The sequence below is a fragment of the Scyliorhinus canicula genome, chromosome 6 (genome assembly GCF_902713615.1).
Source record: "Scyliorhinus canicula chromosome 6, sScyCan1.1, whole genome shotgun sequence".
NCBI lineage: Eukaryota > Metazoa > Chordata > Chondrichthyes > Carcharhiniformes > Scyliorhinidae > Scyliorhinus > Scyliorhinus canicula.
Window position 1 is genome coordinate 166634585 of NC_052151.1, and position 18680 is coordinate 166653264.

Genomic DNA, 18680 nt, shown 5'->3' on the forward strand with positions numbered 1-18680 from the left:
ACGTGCAGACTCCGCAGTGATCCAAGCCGGGAATCAAACCTGGGGCCCTGGAGCTGCGAAGCAACTGTGCTAACCACTATGCTACCCTGCTGTTCATGCTGGCCTTGGCGAAGGTCCAGAGGAGGTTCAGAAGAATGACCCCGCTGTGAAAGGCTTGTCATATGAGGAACGGTTGACGATGCTGGGTCTGTACTCTATGGAGTTTAGAAGGATATGAGAGATCTCATTGACACTTACAGACTACTGAAAGGCCTAAATAGAGTGGATGTGAAGATGTTTCTATTGGTAGGGGAGACTATAATCAGAGGGCACAGCCTCAGTCTGAAGGGACGATCTTAGTGGGGGAGGAATGTTTTCAGCCAGAGGGTGGTGAATCTGTGGAATTCATTGCCGCAAAAGGCTGTGGAGGCTAAGTCACTGAGTGTCTTTAAGACAGAGATAGTTAGGATTTTGATTAATTAGGGGATCAGGAGTTACAGGAAGAAGGCAGGAGAATGGGGATGAGGAACACATCAGCCATGATCGAATGGCAGAGCAGACTCGAAGGGTGGAATGGCCTAATCCCGCTCCTATACCTTATAGTCTAATGGATATTTTTCAGGCTGGTGGAAATGTTTGTCGTAGAGTTCCACAGGGGTCAGCATTGGGATCCTTGCCTTTTGGTATATATGAATGATCTCGACCTTGGTGTGTAGGGCACAATTTCAAAGTTTGCAGATAACACAAAACTTGGAAGAATTGTAAAACTGAAGAGGACAATGTAGAACTTTAAAAGGACATAGACAAGTTGGTGGAATAGGCAGATAGGTGGCAGATGAAACTCAGTGTGGAGAAGTGTGAGGTGATACATTTTGGTAGGAAAAACATGGAGTCACAATATAAAATAAGGGGTAAAATTCTTCAAGGGGTGCAGGATCAGAGGGACCTGGATGCACATGTGCATCGATCATTGCATCGGTCTGGAATGCACTACCGGGAGGTGTGGTGCAGGCAGGTTTAATTGAGAAATTCAAGACGGATTTAGGTGATTAGGTGAATAGAAGCAAGGATATGGGGAAAAGGCAGGGCAATGGCACTATTCATGATGCTCTGAAGAATTGCTGCCGATGTGATGGGCTAAATTACCTCCTTCTGCGTCATAACAAATCTGCGAAGGTAAACAGGGCTAAAGTTTGTCGTGATAAGAAACTACAGAATAATTGTGAGATGAAGTATTAGATCGTGACTACCTTGGGGCAGCAGGGTAGCATGGTGGTTAGCATAAATGCTTCACAGCTCCAGGGTCCCAGGTTCGATTCCCGGCTGGGTCACTGTCTGTGTGGAGTCTGCACGTCCTCCCCCTGTGTGCGTGGGTTTCCTCCGGGTGCTCCGGTTTCCTCCCACAGTCCAAAGATGTGCGGGTTAGGTGGATTGGCCATGCTAAATTGCCCGTAGTGTCCTAATAAAAGTAAGGTTAAGGGGGGGTTGTTGGGTTACGGGTATAGGGTGGATACGTGGGTTTGAGTAGGGTGATCATGGCTCGGCACAACATTGAGGGCCGAAGGGCCTGTTCTGTGCTGTACTGTTCTATGTTCTATGTTCTATTTACGGTGGCAGGGCAGTTGGAGAGAACAGTTAATAAAGCATATAGTATTATTAATAGGGTGAGAGAGTACAAGAGCAAGGAGGTAATGCTGAAATTATACCAGACACTAGTTAGACTTCAGCTGGAATATTGTGCAGTTGTTTGCACCACGCTATAGGGAGAATGTGAACACATTGGAGAGAGTGCAGAGGAGGTTTACAAGAATGGTTCCAGGGATCAGAAACCAGGTTATGATAGATTGGAGAGGTTGGGACTGTTCTCCTTGAGGAGAAGAAGGCTGAGCGGAAATTTGATGAGATATTCAAAATTATGAGTCGTCTGGACAGAGTAGATCGGGAGCAACTGTTCCTATTTGAAAAAGTATCAAGAATGATGGGGCACAGATTTAAAGTGATTTTCCAAAGAAGCAAATGTGATGTGAGAAAAGAACTTATTCAACACCGAGTGGTTTGGGTCTGGAATGCACTACCGGGAGGTGTGGTGCAGGCAGGTTTAATTGAGAAATTCAAGACGGATTTAGGTGATTAGGTGAATAGAAGCAAGGATATGGGGAAAAGGCAGGGCAATGGCACTATTCATGATGCTCTGAAGAATTGCTGCCGATGTGATGGGCTAAATTACCTCCTTCTGCGTCATAACAAATCTGCGAAGGTAAACAGGGCTAAAGTTTGTCGTGATAAGAAACTACAGAATAATTGTGAGATGAAGTATTAGATCGTGACTACCTTGACGTCCATGATCTAACTTAAATATTACATGTCTAAAATAAAATTAATCTCAAATTGTGCAAGTACTAAATCCAGTTATCATTCGTAGATGCACATGATTTCTAAAATTAGCTATGAAAATAATCTTGCTTTTCAATATCCCAGGACTGAGAGATGGAGAAAATGTAGACAGGTGCTTGATCTGAATTGCTAACCAGTGACCTCTGCTGGTCAATGCTTTTGCAAGCATCAAACCAGATGCTTTACCGCAGTGTCTTTCTAACTTTCTTCCCCAGGACCCACTTTTACCAACTGGCCTACCTTCGGGACTCAAGCTGGCCAATTTTTGCGACCAACGTTGGCTGACGTTCGCGTTCCTCCATCATTGGGATAGGGATATTTGTGGAGCCTCTTCGTCCATCGAGTTGTTTAATTGTTCACAATTCATGGCTGGATATGGCAGGACTGCAGAGTTTAGATTGGATGCTTTCTTGTGGAATCGTTTAGATCTGTCTATTACTTGCTGCTTATGATGTTTGGCATACAAGTAGTCTTGTGTTGAAGCTTCACCAGGTTGACACCTTATTTTTCGGAATGCCTGGTGTTGCTTCTGGCGTGCCCTCCTGCACAATTCATTGAACCAGGGTTCATCCCCTGGCTTGGTTGTATTGGTAGAGTGGGGGATATGCCGGGCCATGAGATTATAGATTGTGGTTGAATACAATTCTGCTGCTGCTGGTGGCACACAGCACCTCACGGATGCCCAGGCTTGAATTGTTAGATCTGTCAGAAGTCTATCCCATTTAGCACGGCGGTGGTGCGACACATGACGGAGGGTATCCTCAATGTGAAGATGGGACTTTGTCTCCGCAAGGACTGTGCGGTGGTCACTTCTACTGCATCTGCAGCAGGCAGGTTGGTGAGGATGAGGTCATGTATGTTTTTCCCTCTTGTTGGTTCCTTCACCACCTGCTGCAGTCGCAGTCTAGCAGCTATGTCCTTTAGGACCCGGCCAGCTCGGTCCGTGGTAGTACGACCGAGCCACTCTCAGTGATGGACATTGAAATCTCTACTCAAAACATACTCTGCTCCCTTGTCACCCTCAGTACTTCCTCCAAGTGATGTTGAACATGGAGGAGTACTGATTTATCAGCTGATCGTAGATGGTATGTAGTAATCAGCAGGTTTCCTTGCCCATGTTTAATCTGAAGCTGTGAGAGTTCATGGGGTCCAGAGTCGATGTTGAGGACTCCCAGGGCAACTCCAACTCAACTGTATACCAATGTGCTGCACCTCTGCTGCATCTGTCCTGCTAGTGAGACAGGACATACCCAGGAATGGTGATAATGATATCGGAGACATTACCTGTAAAGTAGAGTAAGACTCTGCAAGAGTCATTACTGGGGAGGTGGGGAACATAGGTTTACAGTGTGAGGGCCAACGTTTGTAAGAAACATGGACGTTCTTTTACACAGGAGGTAGTGGGCGCATGGAATTTTCTGCCTGAGGAGGTGGTGGAAGCAGGTATGATAGTGACGTTTAAGGGGCACCTTGACAAATACATGAATAGGATGGGAATAAAGATACGGATCCTGGAGGTGTAGAAGGTTTTAGGTTAGACGGGCAGCATTATTGGCACAGGCTTGGAGGGACGAAGGGCCTGTCCCTGTGCTGTACTTTTCTTTGTTCTTCGTATGATTCTGTGAGTATGACTATGTCAGGCTATTGCTTGGCTAGTCTGTGAGACAGCTCTCCCAATTTTGGCACAAGCCCCCAGATATTAGTAATAATAATAATCTTTATTGTCACAAGTAGGCTTACATTAACACTGCAATGAAGTTACTGTGAAAAGCCCTAGTCGCCACATTCCGGCGCCTGTTCAGGTACATGGAGGAAGAATTCAGAATGTCCAAATTAGTAAGGAGGACTTTGTATGGTCAACAAGACAGGGTTTGCTATTGTCGTTTCCGGTGCCTGAGTCCTCCAGTTTCTTTCTTTTGTGTTTTTATAGCGGTTGAATACAACTGAGTGGCTTGCTGGCCATTTCAGAGGGCATTTAAGAGTCAACCACATTGCTGTGGGTCTGGAAACACATGTAGGCCACACCAAGTAAGAATGGCAGATTTTCTTCCTGAAAGGACATTTGTAAACCAGATGTGCTTTTAACACAATTGACAATGTTTTCATTAGACTTTTAATTCCAGATATTTTGTTGAGTATAAATTCCACCACTTGCCATGGTGAGATTTGAACTCAAATCCCCAGTTCATTAGCCTGGGTCTCTGGATTACTAAACCAGCGACAATACCACCGCGCCAGATTGACAGATCTCCCAGTGTTGACATGTGTCTGCCGTAATGACTGGCCTCATTTGAACAGTATTCCTCACTGACAAACCTGGCCTGGCATCCCTCTCACTGTCACCAGGTGCATCCAGCCCAGTCATACTGCTGACCACTTCTCGACCCGTACTTCACGGAGTGCAAATGGACATGGTCTGCTTGACCATGGAGCCACAGGTCACATACTGCTCATCGGTGGTGGGCGACGAGCCGCGCAGTGGAGCTCCAAGCTGGGCCCACCACCATTAGCATTGTGTGCCTACCTGGCCGCCCACCGTCAGACCCTGCCCCATGGCCAGCACACAGCCCAGCCTCGCCAACCGCCCTTCGAGCGCCGCAGCCAATCGGGAACTGCCCAGTCGGTATTCTTAAAAGCAAGTCGCGGGTGTTGGGCACTTCTTCCCATGATCGGGAACGCTGCAACTGACCACTCCTTGACCCCCCCCCATGGGTCACAACTCTGAGTTTGAAAAACTTGCTTTATCATATCCTTTGCTGGGCTGTTGGGTAAAGTTAGCCTATATTACCCTTCAAGTTTCCACTTATCTAGAGATTTCTGAATCTTCTGATACAACTTCAATGGAAGAGAACAGAAGAAAAATCATAAGACATCGGGCATAAAAGGAAAGGAGGATATATCACTGAAAAACTAACAAAGGGGAAACTACAATCTGGCTGAACAAATTAGACAGAGCTTTTTCGTTGGCTTATATATTATGAAGTGATTCTTTCAACACATTTAAATATCTTTCTTAATTAGTTTTTAATCTGATTTTTCACTGCTGAGGTTTGTACTCCCCACTTCCTCCAAACAAAAGATTCTGATTTGGAATTCACTCTCAGTAATCCGGAATATCCTTTAAAAACATGTCTGCGAACAAATCATACACTTACTTCATGAAACATCTATAATATAAAAGGAACAATTACAACGTTGAAGGGAACCATAAAAACAATTATCTGGTCCACTCATGTGCAAATTACATGTTGAGTTAAAACCAAATTTTCTTAACCCAATGACTTTCCTTGAAGTACCAGTGAATACTGTTGTCAAACTTATGAACTTCAGAACTCGACTATATTAAGTAATTAACGTAAAAAAGCAATGACTTCTATAAAAACATGAAAAATAAACATGAAACTAAAATAATCTCTTTTTCAGATTAACCTTACTAATCAGGTGGGACTTTTCATTGTTTCAGATTTATACTGGCAAATGTTTGCAAGTAAATCATCCGCTATTTTGGCTAGAGCAAATAGTCAGTTTAGATCCAAGATGAAATAAAAATCTAGCTGAACCAATCTCCACTATTTGGCTGGCAGAATTGACTACCCACGAGTAATTATAGCAGAAATAAGGAACAATTTTATTGCTTTGATGAAGTATAATCAAACCAATCACATACTTTGACAGGGTGCAGGAAAATGATGCTTATCTCCCATGTCACTGTCAGTGGTTTTCAATGTTAAGAGGTCCTTAGATAACTTGTCCTCTTGGTGGTACTGCACTTTTTCCTTTTTATTTTGTTCCTTATTCAACTGTTCAGTGAGATTTATGGAATTCAGAGAGTTGGTTTTCATTTCACTGTGTAAGTTTGATGAAGGTTTTATTCCTTTACTATGGTCGCAAAGATAAGTCAATGCAGAATCAGCTGCAAGTAAATCCAGCTTTCCTTCTCCATTATGCTGAAGATGCGATTCATTTTGCTGAGAAACTTCACTGTTTGGCAACTCCTCTGCTTCATCAAGAAAATGTTCCAGTAGTTTTTTTAAATTAGATTTCCTTCGGTTATGAACTGCAGCAGCTGCTGGTTGATGTGCATCATTTCGTCCATCGTGGTTATTTTTGTCAACTAGTGCAACTACATTCAAAGGTTCATTTTTATCACAAACACTGGCATTCAGTTGCTCCACAGTCCTGAAATTTGTAATGCCTATAACTCTTTTTGCTCTATCCGTGGAATGTTGTTGATTATTTTCTTGCAATTTTCTCTTTTGCTTAATACTTCCAAAGCTTAATCTGGGAGGACTTGGTGATTCAGGTGGGAGCACGCCTAACAAAGGCCTTGGCGTATTTCGACCTTTCAAATTGTCAGGAGAGAAGAAATCCTCATATACCATTATGTCCCCCTGAATGGGATAATCATCAGGGAAACCGCTTGACGAATCTCTTGCTTTCGGTAAATCATTTCTGGTAGGCTTTAAATGATCCGTCTGTTTTTTACATAATTTACCATTTTTCTTTGAGCTTGTCTGATTTTCCCTACTTGCAGAACATTTTGGTTTCAAAAGTGAAGCATTATTTTTATAATGTACGTTAGACCTAGAACCCATTTCTGTAAGACCACACTCAGTAGCAGTGCTGGTTGCCTGTCCTGGGGATGGCAATTTTATATTTGTTTTACTTACAGCATTATAAATGTTCAGCTCCTGTGTTGCATTGTCAAAAGCTTCCACATATTCGCCTTTAGAATATTTTTCTTTCCTTTCCACATTAAATGAGCTCAGTGAACCTCCAATATCATCATCAAGTGAAGCCAAAGAACGTTTCTTTGGAAAATGTAATTTTGTTTTAGCGACTGTTTTCCTTCTTCTTCGTTGTGACGTTTCATTGATAAAATCACGATCAGGTGAAAATAAAAGGCTACTCTCAACAGAAGAGTCAGGTCTGGAATGTTGATCCCTTTGTTCTTCATAAGCATCACTTGAAAGTGGAGCCTTGTTTTCATGAACAAAACTGTCACAATGATTATTATGCGATGCATCTTCTGAATCAATGATTTGCTCTTCTGTAATAAAATAAATAATATTATTGATATTACCTAAAATATAAAGAAAAAGATTGCAAAAAAATGTGATTTTTTTTTGTACTACCTATGATATAAAGGTAACATAAGGGAAAAAAGAACTGTTCCGCTAAACAATAAAAACACCCCAGGTGATAGTGGTCCAATGTGTATAAATGATAAATGCAAATTAGTTAAATTAACAGATGACATCAAGCTGATGGGAGAGGAGGGTGAAAGAAACGGAGATTGTGGACTTCTTGGAGTTGAGACTTTACAAGGCTTTTGACACAACAGAGATCCCTCATTCTGTAGACTGGCTAAATATCACACAAGCCATTCCACACAAATCATCATAACACAGACTTAAAACTAACTGCAGTCTTTGTTTACATAATAAACACAAATACACAATTGAATGTAACCAATTTCCCTCCACTCCACAATTATGTACGGCAGTAAAGACAAAGCATGCCAACTCTTGAACACTGATCTTTAGTTAAGCATCTGAATTAAGCGGGTCTAGATTTAAAAATATTCAACATATGTGTATTTGTGTGTATGCTGTATAGAAAGGAAATCTTATGGCGCAGAAAACACAACTGAGGTACTAAATGAGTACTTTGCATGCATTTTCGCTGAAAAGGCTGTTGCTACTATAGCATTAAAGGAGGAGGCAACAGTGACATTGGTTAGGATAAAAATAAATACAGGTATTCAACAGTCTGGCAGTCCTCAAAAGTAGAAATGAAACCTGGCCCAGAAGAGATACATCCTAGGTTACTGAGATATACACGGTGAAGGTTACAGAGGGTACGATCACAATCTTCCAATTCGTTTTTTGACCTGGGAGTGATGTCAGAGGGCTGGACATCTGCACATGTCACATCCATTTAAAAAAGGCACGGAAGATATCAGTAATCTTTTCATTGGCAGTGGGGAAACACACATACTAATTATTGCAGGACAAAAGGAACTGGAATTTATAAATGTTTAGGCAAATAAATGAAATTTGGTCTTGTTAAAAAAGCAAATCATGTTTGATTAAATTGACCGATTATTTGATAAAGTAACAAAAGGGTTGACAAGGGTCATACAGTTGACGCTGGATATCAGGATTTTCAAAATGCACTTGACCATGTACAGCCCCATAGACCTGAGAATAAAATTAAAGCAGACGGCATTAAAGGGACAGTGGCAGCAGAGGTACAACATTGGCTAAGGATCAGAAAAGAAAGCAGTGGTGAACAGTGCTCATCAGGTTGCAGGGAAATACACTGTGGTATTGGCGAGGAGTCAATATTACAACTACAGGGTACTTATTTTTTCTAATATTAATTAACCTGTAGTTTGGTACACAGGGCATAATTTCAAAGTTTGCAAAATTCCTGAATTTAGAAAAAATCAACAAGGTGCTTACTAACAGATTTAGGAGAACATAGCCAGACCAGTGAAATGAGCAGACAATTGGCAAATGAAATTTAACACATAACTGATGCACTTCAGTACGGAGAATGGCAAGAAGTAACATAAATTAATACCGTCTTAAAGAGGGTATTGACAGAGACATTTAGTGGTATATGCATACAAATCTTTCAGGTAAGTGGAGAAGGCTGTGAAAAAGCATTTTAGATCTTTGACCTTGTGATGTGATGTGAAGGCCTTGGAGAGATCTAACAGAGATATCGGGATCCAGTTGTGAGGAGAATAAAGAAGCTGGGACTGTTCCTAAATAAGAAACGGTGATGAGGAGAATTGAGAGAGTTCAAAATTATGAAGGGTTTTGAAGAGAAACTGTTTGCAGACAGAAGAGTCATCAACAAGAAGAGACAGATTTAAGGTGATTGACAAAAGAACCAAAAGTGGCATGAGGAAACTTTTTTTTAAGTTTTCCAAAAAGGTAGTGGAAGCAGGTTCAATAGCAACATTCAATAGATAAATGAATAAATATTTGATTTTTAAAAATTAAGAAGCCTTGGGGAGGAGAAGGGGAGTGGGATTAATTGGTCAACTGTATCTAAAGGTGAGCATTGGTATAATGGTCGAATGCACATGTGTGAGAAACATTTGAAAGGGATGAATAGACAGAGATGTAAGAAAAGAAATTTAATTCAGGAGTTACAACCAATAGTTGTGGAAGCAGGTAACTTCCACAAATTGTTTTTTGCTAATCCTATCTCCCTCATTGAGTAAACAAAATAGACTATCTGATCTCTCGGCTCTGGGAATAAATGGCTTTCTCATAGTAACATGCAATATTTTAGTTAACTACATAGTCACTCCACAGCTAATTAACACTTCAAATCATTGGGCCATAAATTCATGACCCCAGGTAGGATTGGCAGGGGTGGGGGGGGGGGGGGGGAGGGAGGAAAGAAAGGTGTGGGGGGGGGGGGGGGGGGGGGGGCACAGGATTCTCTCTACCTGACACACGACCTGACTCCACACTGCCGTTGATTGCCACTCCAAAGAAGTTATGAAGAATTATTGTTCAGCATAATAATTGTCAATTTATTTTATAAAGAACATGCTGTGTAGAGCAATGGAAGTTAACTCCTTGAAAGCTGATGGAACATTAGAGAAATATGCCAGGTTTAAAAAAAAATCAAAGTCACAAAATATAGGCAAGGTCCATTGGCCCATCTGTCCATCAATCATGCCAGCTGGGTTGTCCAAATTGTTTCTTTACCCCAAAGTTACTACGCGTCATCAGAGTAATAATTTGCAGGGTAGGTATATGCCAAAATCTCTCACATAGATAATAGTCACGCTTCACTGATGCCAATATAAATGGAGTGTGTTTGGCACAGCATGAACCAGGTCAATTACAGAAAATTACATATTATTGGCAATTATAGTCAGTTTTATATTATGGACTGCGTGGGTATTGAATTGAGACAGCCAATGTTGAACTAAAACTGCTAGCTTTAAAGGCTGTTCTTGATTTATACATTCTGTAACCATACCGAAGTAGATAGTTCACAAAACAAACATTCCACAAGGCCAAGGACTTGGACGAGCCAAGTTTGATCTGCACTTTTTAACCAAAATACTTCCCAAATTAGTTTATTATGGAGGGGGCAATGTGATTGAGAAGCGGCTGTGGCTGCGTTTTCATGAGCTCCAGCTCTGCTCATCTTTCAACCTAGATTTTTTATCTGTGTGCACATTTCTTCTACATATTTTCTTGGTTTTCATAGTTTTTACTAGGTTCCGAAATTTGTTGGCTAGTGTTTTGGTACTATCGAATCGAGACAAAATGCTTAAATCCTCGTTGACACGTGGCGGCTGGAAGGAGTTGGTCTTCACTGGCTCAGCTACTTTTGACGGTGCGGTAATATCAATCCATCTGTATGGCTTGGCTTTACGATGCAGGTTGTCAAAGTCCAATTTAAAGAGTCATGAGGTGGTTTAATGGAGGTGTTGGAGGCCTCTTGTTGCAGAAAGAACATTGTTGATGGAGCACATTTAATCCTGGCTGGGGTTTGGATTGACATCCCGAACCCTGGTCCTGTGGTGTCCTGTTCCTGATGTCGATCAAAAGGGGTGGGAGATGGCTAAGCTGGCCAGGTCATCCCCACCTATTGGTGCCTAGGATGTGGGCCACCTGAATTCGGGTGAGACGGCATGGAAGTGATGAAATTACATGCTTCAATCCTTGGAATCAGTGGACACAAAAGAATGCTCACTATTTTTCTTTCTGTTTTATCCTTGAATCTATTTTCTTCCTGCGCCAGTAGAGAAGTCTTTGCCCTTATAACGGCCTTGCATCTCAGTTCTTATCCTGCACTTTGCTCCCTGACAACTATGTGTTGTCTGATGATGTATTTTCTTGTAGAGAAATGAATAATTTGGGTGTGATGTCCTGCACCATAGCTTATCCTGATTTAAGTTTATATTGTGTTATGCTGAATGTTGAGTTCAGGATTTTTGCAGTCTCTTTAACCTAATGTATCCTTGGTGGGAGGTTGAGCAGAGCCAGAGCAAGGTGATGGGTGGAGGTGTTGGCAACATTAGTTCTGTCCTCGTTATGTTCGAAGAAGGTCCCTCCGGTGTGAATTAGTCTCTTATTTTTGTTTATCGCCTTTCTTTTTTCAGACCCAGATGGATAGTGTGTTATCCTGTTGAGGAACGGGACTTGTATGGCTCCTCTTTAGGGATGAGTCAGTTATTTTTCCTGACTGCTGGGTGATGCTAAGCCGTGGGGCTTAGTTTTCCTGAGTTTTTATTTGGTGGTGATACTGGGTTAGGCCAAGCTCGGCTCTGAGATCAGTACCCTGCTGCTCCTTGAATGCGTGTATCATTTTTTCCTATGGTAGGCCCTGGGTTGAGATTTGAGGCTTGGTCGTCCCCGGCCCTCACCTCGTTAGCCTGCAGTTATGTAATGGCTGCCTGTTCTGACCTGGGCCTGGAGAAATGGGCTGAGGGAGTGTTCTTTCGGGGGGATCGGTGCAGACTCGATGGGCTGAAAAGCCACCTACTCCACTATAGGAATTCTATGGATTCGAAGAGAGTAATTTGTACTGAGAGTGTTGGTTGATTTCCCATAAAGCTCTGGGGTTCTCAGGCTATTGTTTTCTTCTTCTTTCATTTTGTTTTGTAGCTATGGGAACGATGTAGGCCTGTGATGTTGCCTGCATCCTGTCCTGGGTCTTGTATTGGAGATTTTGTCCCCGATTCATCAGGTCTTATTGGTCTCTATTCTTGAATTGACTATCATTGTGCATTGCCTCTTTTGCACATTGTTATTATTTGATGCGATTTCCGTAAAAATTGAAAACACCAATAAAAATACTTTTTTTTTTAAATTAGTGTTATGAATTATTTCAATTAACATTTAGTTTTTATTGTGATTTAATATCCATTGCTCGCCAACAAATGCATATTGAAAACAATTTACTCTTAGGTTTTTCATCTTGAAATATACTTGGCCAATGACCAGTAGATGTACAGAATCGCTACTTATTCTTTACTGCATACGCATATTACATTGGATATCCAGCACACAAAAAGGCCATTCAGCCCTCCAGTTCATACTGGGGTTAATGCTCCTCTCAAAAAAATGAAAGGACTGGTGGTGGGCTGAAAACTTTCGAACTTTGATGCATCTTGTTGGCTCATATTGGGGTTTTTTTTTCTCTTCTGTTTTTGAGTTCTGTTTCAGAAGTTGGGGGGGGGGGGATTTTTTTTCGCGTTTTCGGGCTTTCTTTTTGGTGAATGTTGGCAATGCCTTTTTCTTTGATGTGCATTTTTGTGGGTTGGAGACGTGCTTGTTTGGGTTTCGGTGTTTTTTTTCAGCTGGGTGATTGTGTAGGGATCGTTAGATGAGGGAATTTGTTTGTATGAGCGGGGGGGGAGTGAGGAAACAATAGGTGGGAGACGTTTTGGACGTCGGGGGAGAGGGCCATCAAGCTAGCTAGGTGAGCTAGCTCACGGAAGCGCAGTGGGGGTGTGTGCATATGTTTAGTTTATTGTATGGATTAGGTTTCAGAGTGGTGTTGCTCGGGGGGGTAAAGGGGGGGTTGTTGCTCTGCTGATGAGGGAGGGACTTCGGTTGAGGGACAGATAGGAGGTCGGTGGCGGGAGCTGCCGGGGTCGGGGTGGTGGCAGCATGGGCTGGAGGCGGGCCCAAGAAAGGGGACGGCTGATCGGCGGAGGTGTCACTTTGCCCCCAAACTAGGCTGATCACCTGGAATGTTCGAGGGTTAAATAGGCCGGTTAAGAGGGCACGTGTGTTCGCGCACCTGAGGGGACTGAAGGCGGACGTGGTAATGCTGCAGGAAACACACCTTAGAGTAGTGGACCAGGTTGGATTGAGAAAAGGCTGGATCAATCAGGTCTTCCACTCGGGGCTGGACACAAAGACTAGAGGGGTTGCGATCTTGATTAATAAGCGGGTGATATTTGAGATGGGTAGAATACCTTCGGATGTGGGGGGGGGGGGGGGGGGGGGGTCGATATATTATGGTTAGTGGTAATCTGGAGGGGATGAAGGTACTGCTGGTTAATGTATATGCGCCAAATTGGGATGACGTGGAATTTATAAAGAGGGTGCTGGGGAAGATACTGGACCTGGACTCGCACAAGCTGATCATGGGAGGGACTTTAATACAGTTATTGATCCCGGCCTGGATCGATCATGCTCGGGTATGGGCAGGGTGCCTGCAATGGCAAAGGAATTGAAAGGGTTCATGGAGCAGATGAGGGGGGTTGGATCCATGGAGATTTAGGCAGCCGAGGGTGAAGGAGTTCTCCTTCTACTCCCACGTGCATAAGGTATACTCTCAGATCGATTTCTTTGTTTTGGGTAGGGCCTAGCTGGCAGGGGTGGTGGACACGGGGTACTCGGCGATGACAATCTAGGACTATGCTCCACACTGGGTTGACATGCAGGTTAGTAAAGATAGCAATCAGCGCCCGCAATGGAGGTTAGATGTAGGGCTATTGGCGGACGACGTGGTGTGTCAGAGGTTGTGGAAATGCATACAAAATTACCTGCAGGTAAATGGTACGGGGGAGGTCTGAACAGCGGTGTTCTGGGAGGCGCTGACGGCAGTGGTGAGAGGAGAGCTGATCTCGATCTGGACTCACAGAGATAGGATGGACAGGGCAGAGACGGACCGACTGGGAAAAGTGATTCTACAAGTCGACAGGAGGTATGGGGGAGACTCCAGAGATAGGGCTCTTAAGGGAACGGCGGAGGCTACAGGCGAAGTTCGGCTTGTTAACCACAGGGAGGGCAGTGGAAAAGCTCAGAAAGGTGAGGGGGCGATCTACGAGCATGGTGAGAAGGCTAGCAGGATGCTTGCACAGGAGCTCAGAAAGAGGGAGGCGGCTGGAGAAATAGGGAAAGTTATTGACGGGGATGGGAACTTAGTTGGGGATTCGGCAGGGGTGAGTAAGGTGTTCAGGGATTTCTGCAGCAGGCTGTACAGATCAGAACCCCCTGTGGGGCCGGAGGGGATGAGGCACTTCCTGGAGGGGCTGACTTTCCCAAAGGTGGACGGGGAACTGGTAGAAGGGCTGGCGGCCCCGATCAGGTTGGAGGAGATAGCGGAGGGCTTGAAGGCCATGCAGTCGGGTAAGGCCCCGGGACCGGACAGGTACCCAGCGGAGTTCTACAAAAAGATCTCCGGGTTATTGGGACCGGTGCAGATGAAGGGGTTTACTGAGGCAAGGGAAAGAGGGGTTCTGCTCCAGACAATGTCACAGGCCACGATTTCACTTATGCTGAAACGGGACAAGAACCCGGAACTATGTGGGTCTTACAGGCCGATTTCCCTGTTGAATCTAGACGACAAACTGTTGGCCAAATTTTGGCCTCCAAGATTAAGGATTGTGTACCACACGTCATCGTGGAGGATCAGACACGGTTCGTTAAGGGCAGGCAGCTGGTGGCCAATGTAAAAGGCTGTTAAACGTGATCATGATGCCCCCGGAAAGTAGAGAGGTAGAGGTAGTGGTCACAATGGATGTGGGAAAAGCTTTTGACCGGGTTGAATGGGATCATTTATGGGAGGTTCTGGGGCATTTCGGATGTGGGAGGGGCTTTATTGACTGGGTCAGATTGCTGTACCACGATCCTGTGGCAAGTGTATGGACGAACAGGACTTTTTAAAGGATGTGAGGCAACCTGCTTCGGGCACCCTCCCAGGCAGTGCATTGTAGACCATCACCACCCTTTGGGTAAAAATGGTTTTCCTCAAATCCCTCCCCTAAACTTCCTAATCTTCACCTTGAACTTGTGTCCCCCTCATGTCTGACCAAGGAATTAAGGGGAACAACTGTTCCCTATCCACCCTGTCCTTGCCCCTCATAATCTTGTACACCTCGATCAGGTCGCCCCTCAGTCTTCTCTGCTCCAATGAAAACAACCCAAGCCTATCCAACCCCTCTTCATAAGTTCAAAATTCTATCCCAGGCAACAACCTGGTGAATCTCCTCTGCACACCCGCCAGTGCAATTACATCCTTCCCATAATGTGGTGACCAGAATTCCACACAGTACTCCAGCTATGGCCTCACCAAAGTTCTATGCAACTCCAACATGACCACCCTGCTTTTGTACTCTATGCCACAATTGATAAGGACAAGTGTCCCATATTCCTTTATCACCACCCTATTAACCTGCCCTTCCACCTGCAGAGATTAATGGACAAACACACCAAGATCCCTTTGCCCCTCAAAACTTCCCAGTGTCATGCTGTTCATTGAATACTTCCTTGTCAAATTTCTCCTACCAAAGTGTACCACATCACACGTTTCAGGGTTAAATTCCATCTGCCAGTTATCTGTCCATTTGACCATCCTCTCTATATCTTCCTGCAACTCAAGACACTCAATCTTACTGTTAACCACCCAGCCAATCTTTGTGTTACCCGCAAACTTACTGATCCTATTGCCACAGTCATCTATGTTGTTTAAATAAAAGAAGAATAATAGGACACTGGCTTCCAGTCACTAGAGCATTTGTCATCACCCTCGGTCTCCTACAAATTTGTCTACAAAATTATGAGGGGCAGTCTACAAAGGGCATAGACAGAGTGGATAGTCAGAGACTTTTTCCCAGGGAGGTGTCAATTACTAGGGGGCATAGGTTTAAGGTACAAGGGGCAAGATTTAGAGGAAATGTACGAGGCAAGTTTTATTACACAGAGGGTAGTGTGTGCCTGGAACTCGCTGCCGGAGGAGGTGGACGAAGCAGGGACGATAGTGACATTTAAGGGGCATCTTGACAAATACATGAATAGGATGGGAATAGAGGGATACGGACCCAGGAAGTGTAGATTTTAGTTTAGACAGGCAGCATGGTCGGCACAGGCTTGGAGGGCCGAAGTAACTGTTCCTGTGCTGTACTTTTCTTTGTTCTTTGTTTTTTGTTTGTTAGCTCAGCCAATTTTGAATTCACCACATCAAATTACCCTGCAGCCCATGTGCATTTGCCTTCTTTATAAGTTTCCCATGTGGGACCTTGTCAGAGGCTTTGCTGAAATCCATATAAACTTCATCAACTCACTACCTTCATCTGCATACCTAGTCATCGCCTCAAAAACTCAATCAAATTTCTTAGGCATGGCTCCCCTCTGACAAAGCCATTCTGATGATCCCTGATCAAACTGTGTCTCTCCCAGCAGAGAACAGTTTCCCCACTGCTGACGTAAGACTCACTGGTCTGTGGTTCCTGGCTTATCTCTTCTTAAATAGTAGAACCACATTAGCTGTTTCTCAGTCTTCTGCCACCTCCCCTGTGGCCAGGGAGGAATAAAAATTTAGGTCAGAGCTCCTGCAATCTCCTCCTTCGCCTCCCACAGCAGCCTGGGACACAATTCATCTGGACCTGGAGATTTGTCCCCTTTTAAGCCTGCCAAAACATCCAATACCTTGTCACTCACTATGTCAATTCTATTCCCTTCTTCCATGAATGCTTGTCTAGCATCCACTTCAATGGATCTGTTATTGTTTTAGTCACGCATTGTGGCAGCAAATTCAACATTCTTGCCACATTTTGGGTGAAAAAGTTTTGTTTGAATTCTTTACTGGATTTCTTGATGACTATCATATATTGGCGGTCTCTAGTTTTGCTCTTCCCCAAAAGAGGAAACATTCTCTCTGTATCCACTGTCCCAAAACCATCCACAAGTTTAAAGGTCTCCGTTAGGTTATCCCTCAACCTCTTTTTTCAAGAGGGAAGAGACCCAAATTCTTTCCTCATATGCATCCAGATTCCCTCACAATTTTCAAAATAAAGTAGGTTAGAATAAAGTCACAGGGGCTGGTTTAGTACAGGGCTAAATAGCTGGCTTTTAAAGCAGACTAAGGCAGGCCAGCAGCACGGTTCAATCCCCGCACCAGCCTCCCCGGACAGGCGCCGGAATGTGGCGACTTGGGGCTTTTCACAGTAACTTCATTTGGAGCCTACTTGTGACAATAAGTGCTTTTCATTTCATTTTCATTTCAGGTTCTTCCTACTGAGATAAAATTTATTATCGATAAATTTGTAATAGCACATTTTGGTAGGAAGAATAGGGAAGTAGGTTATTATTTTGAAGCTGAAAGTTTAGGTGGAATAGAGGAACAAAGAAATATCAGAGTACAAATACATCAGTTATTAAAGGTTGTGCCACAGGATATCAAGACAATAAATAACAGACCAAACATTAGAATTTATTTGTAGAAGAAGAGAATTATAAAGTTATGCTAAACCAGTATTGAACCTTAGCTCGATCACACTTAGAATACAGCATGCTGTTCTGGTTGCCATGTTATAAAAAGGATGTGGAGACATTGAAGATTTACAGGATGGTATCAGAAGTACATACAAAATTTGAAAGAGTCAGTGAAAAGGATGATTTTAGAATTTGTGGCTGTAAGTTAAAAGAACAAACTTACAGAGTGAAGTTTTTGTTGGACTAAATAAAATTGAACGGAACAAAATCTTTAAGTCTATCTGATCTAAACCTTGGACACAGAATTAAAGGAAACAAGTTCAAAATGAACAAAACTCAAACAAGGCTAGAAATTAGAAATATTTTCCACTCAAAAAAGTGGAGAAAACGTGTGTTTGGATCACTGCAAATGCAACTGACAGTGTTGTAAAATGCCTTTAGAAAAGGACCTGCAATTGGACTTGCATATTAGTAGGATAAACGTAGTGTGAGATTGTCAAATATTTCATGGAACACACTTTTTTTTTACTGCTAACACCACCAGGTCAGTAATGAGATGTAATCGCTGAAAGCAACCAAGCGTGAATAACAACTTTCCTAAAGTTGCTTGGTTAACTTTGGCGTAAATATGTGAAGCACCCTTCAGATTAAAAAGGCGGAAAAGATTTTGCAAGAGATCGAGTGCACATGGTTTGTGTAAAAGCATAGTATATAGATTGAATGGCATTGGTCTTGTTCTATGCTTTATAATATTCTTGCATTGTTTTATGCATATAATTTTCAGGCATTCAGCTTTATGAAATAATATAGTGCAGCATGTTAAGGGCATTAGAAGCCTCTCAGTCTGTTAAAGTTGTGACATGTTATGTCTTCAGTGTAATTAGATGTTAGAAATACTTTACTGCAGAACAAAACAGTCAGATGAAAGATGCAGAACATGACCATCCAATTAAAGCTCAGGCTTTAAATTACTCAAAATCGGTCAAGTTTCCAACTATCTTTTGCAACTGTATTTCTCAGGCCATGCATAATGTTATTTCTTAATTTAACTACCTCAAGAGAAATTAGATTTTGGCAATAAATGCTGGCTGGGCC

At 43.1% G+C, this 18680-nt stretch overlaps 1 protein-coding gene across 6 annotated transcripts in view; it reads right to left on the bottom strand.

Annotated features, from left to right (window-relative positions):
* The window catches only part of mcph1 (microcephalin 1), a 410735-nt gene that overhangs the window by 353960 nt on the left and 38095 nt on the right, over positions 1-18680 (bottom strand). For all 6 annotated transcript variants that reach the window (XM_038800431.1, XM_038800430.1, XM_038800427.1 and 3 more), the window contains one exon: positions 6041-7423. In XM_038800431.1, the coding sequence (XP_038656359.1) occupies positions 6041-7423 (1383 nt within the window). The remainder of the gene's footprint in view (positions 1-6040; positions 7424-18680) is intronic.